Source organism: Oxyura jamaicensis, unplaced genomic scaffold (assembly GCF_011077185.1).
Source record: "Oxyura jamaicensis isolate SHBP4307 breed ruddy duck unplaced genomic scaffold, BPBGC_Ojam_1.0 oxyUn_random_OJ68079, whole genome shotgun sequence".
Taxonomy (NCBI): domain Eukaryota; kingdom Metazoa; phylum Chordata; class Aves; order Anseriformes; family Anatidae; genus Oxyura; species Oxyura jamaicensis.
The window spans coordinates 1-2685 of record NW_023308722.1 but is presented as its reverse complement, the minus strand read 5'-3'; the positions used below and the strand labels follow the sequence as shown (position 1 = coordinate 2685).

The 2685-nt window shown below is 52.0% G+C and overlaps 1 protein-coding gene across 1 annotated transcript; it reads right to left on the bottom strand.

Annotated features, from left to right (window-relative positions):
• Nucleotides 1-8: 8 nt before the first annotated feature.
• On the bottom strand, nt 9-1395 carry LOC118159158 (feather keratin Cos1-1/Cos1-3/Cos2-1). The gene is made up of 2 exons (XM_035313780.1): nt 963-1395; nt 9-585 (listed from the first exon to the last, which is right to left on the bottom strand). Exon 2 carries the CDS (start codon nt 562-564, stop codon nt 250-252), a length of 315 nt encoding a protein of 104 aa, XP_035169671.1. The 5' UTR covers nt 565-585; nt 963-1395; the 3' UTR covers nt 9-249.
• Between the last annotated feature and the right edge of the window lie 1290 nt (nt 1396-2685).

Genomic DNA, 2685 nt, shown 5'->3' with positions numbered 1-2685 from the left:
GAGCCTCACAGAAAGCAGAGGGCAAGAAAGAAAAGAAAGAAAAAGAGGGTGTGGAAAACAGGATAGGTATACATGGGCCATGTTGTCATAGAATCCAGGCTGGCCCCTTCCTGTCTGTCTTTACTGGACAAGCCAGAGATGGTCAGGTCCTCTTAAAACAATGGCACAAAGTTTGTTCTGCTGTCCATTCTTGTCCAGCAGCATGTTCTGAGTTCCTGGGGTCCTGGTCTGGGGCACTGTCTGGCCTCTTTAGCAGGGGCGGCACCTGCTGCCACAGTAGCGGCTGGTAATACAGGAGAGGTCAAGGCCCCCGGAGTTGATGGGGACTCCGTCACAGCTGAGGATGCTGCCAACGGCAGCAGAGGTGGAGGATCCCACAGCGGTGTTCTGTGGGAAGGAGCTGAGGATGGGGCCGGGCAGGGTCACCACCACAGGAGAGGGCTCAATGACGACGGTGGAGTTCTGGCACTGCCTGACGCAGGGCTCATTGCAGCTGCTGGCCAGCGGGGTCGGGCCGCAGGGCTGGCATGGCAGGCACGGCCGGCACTGGTCGTAGCAGGACATGTCTGGGAGCAGGAGGTGCACCTGGGAGAGAGGGCACTGAGGAATCAGAACATGGGCATGCATGAGGAAAAGCCTGACAGCACACCCTGAGGGAACCAAGGCACAGGCAGGACTGTGAGCTGGAGCCTGTGCAGGGATGTGCAAGGGCTTCTTGGCCTCATCCTGCCAGGGCCCAAAAAAAATGCAATCAGAGCCAGGCTGCACCCTAGGCTCCAGCCCAGGAGCCATCGTACTAAAGGCCCAGTCTTCCTCTATGACAAACCTTCTACCCCTTGACTCTCCCACAACCAGCAGCCCCAAGATTTGGCAGGGAACACAGCTGATAGCAGCTGAAAGGTCCAAGGAACTGAGTCCTCCTGGGGGAGAATGAGAGGGACAAGAAGGGGTTTCACACTCACCTAGTTCCCAAGGAGAAGAAGGCCAGAGAAGTGGATGAGAGAACACAGAGCTGGGCTGGCTTTTATAGTGGGCCTTAGCTGCCCCATGTCCAGAGGCATCCCTTGAAGCAGGGACTATTTTCTGACAAGCTACTCATGCATGCAAAGCATCCCACCTAATGATATGGGATGTGTGTTGCCTTCCCGTGATGCTGCTTTTCATTTCCTGCTTTATACCCTTTCCCCAAAGAAGGCAACTCCTGAGTGGCAGGTAGGAAGGCCCAAGTATTTCCAGGCAACACACGTCAGTGTGGGCAGAAGACTCAGCTCCCGTGCTGGAAGAGTCCAGTAAAGGCAAATGATGTCAGTCTGGGTGACTCCCTAGGGGCTCTCTGGGGCCCTTTTGGCTACAGGTGACCCAGCTCCTGCCTGTGACCCTACCCCTCCTGACACTGCCCTCAGGGAAAACCTGCTGGCCTGTTTTCCTCCTCCTGCTCTGACCCAGGGATGTCTGTATAGGGGGAGAGGTTGTGCAGGGCCCTTTCTGGATCACAAAAGAAAGGCCCAACAGGACATTGTCTGGTTTAGTTAGAAGGAAGAGGAAGAGGAATGTAGACAGAAAGTACACCTTTCATGTGCAGGTGACCCTGCCTTCTACCAGCATCAGACAGAGCCAGGTGGGTTTTCCCAAGACACACAGTGCAGGTCCTGTCCATAGAGAATTCCTTCTTCACTCCCATAACTTGATGCCTTTCATTTATCGTTTTAAAAAATAAATCAAATCATACACCTTCTCCTTACATGATGCAAGCTTATTTCTGTCATGACACCCACCAGTGATCAGTAGGGGCACTCCAGCACTTTCCCTTACCACTGCTACTCAGGCAAACAAATGGGATTCTCAGGCCTTAAGTGCAAGGCCCAGGAAAGCTGACATTGTCTTGTCAGGAGCCAGTGACAAGTGCCTTTTGCACGGCTCCCAGTCTACCTCCCCTCTCTACCACCTCAAACCATGTACTTTGCCCAAATGCTGTCCAGAATTTTTGCTGCATACTGTGTCACGTTCATGCACATGTTCCTCTCTTGTGGGCCCTTCCTGGTACTGGTGCTGCCTGGGACAGATTTAACATTCCGCACAGCAGCCCCTAGCGTGCTGTGCTCTGCACTTGGAGCTAGAACAGCATTGCCATCACACCAACGCTGGGGCTATAGTGGAGCAGTGCTGGCACAGCATCAAGACTCTCTCCAAGCCCCCCAAAGCTAGGAGGCTGGGGGCAAGAGGTGGGGAGGGGACATCGCCAGGGCAGCTTACCCAAACCAACCAAAGGAATATTCCGTACTGGATGATAGCACACTCAGCAGTAAAGATGTGAAAGTGGTATGAAAACCAGGGCTGGGCATATTGAGTCTGTGCTTCCAAAGGCATGAACAAACACTACTTGCTGATGGGAAGTGGATAATAATTTTCTCTCAATTTGTTTCCAGACAGCCATTGCTAATTGTTTTTTTGTTGTTGTTGTTTTTTTGTTGGTTTTGTTGTTGTTGTTGTTTTTTCTTAATTTTTCATTTAATTATATTACCCCTAACTCAACTTGTAAACCCTTTAGTTGAAATCACATTCCTTCCCCACATCGCTCTTTCAGCAGGGACTTAGAGAGAGCTGTGTGCTGGAGTTTAGTTGGCCATCAGTGTGAAATTACAACAGCCTGTGTGCTGGATTTGTGCAACTGAGGCAGAAGCTCCA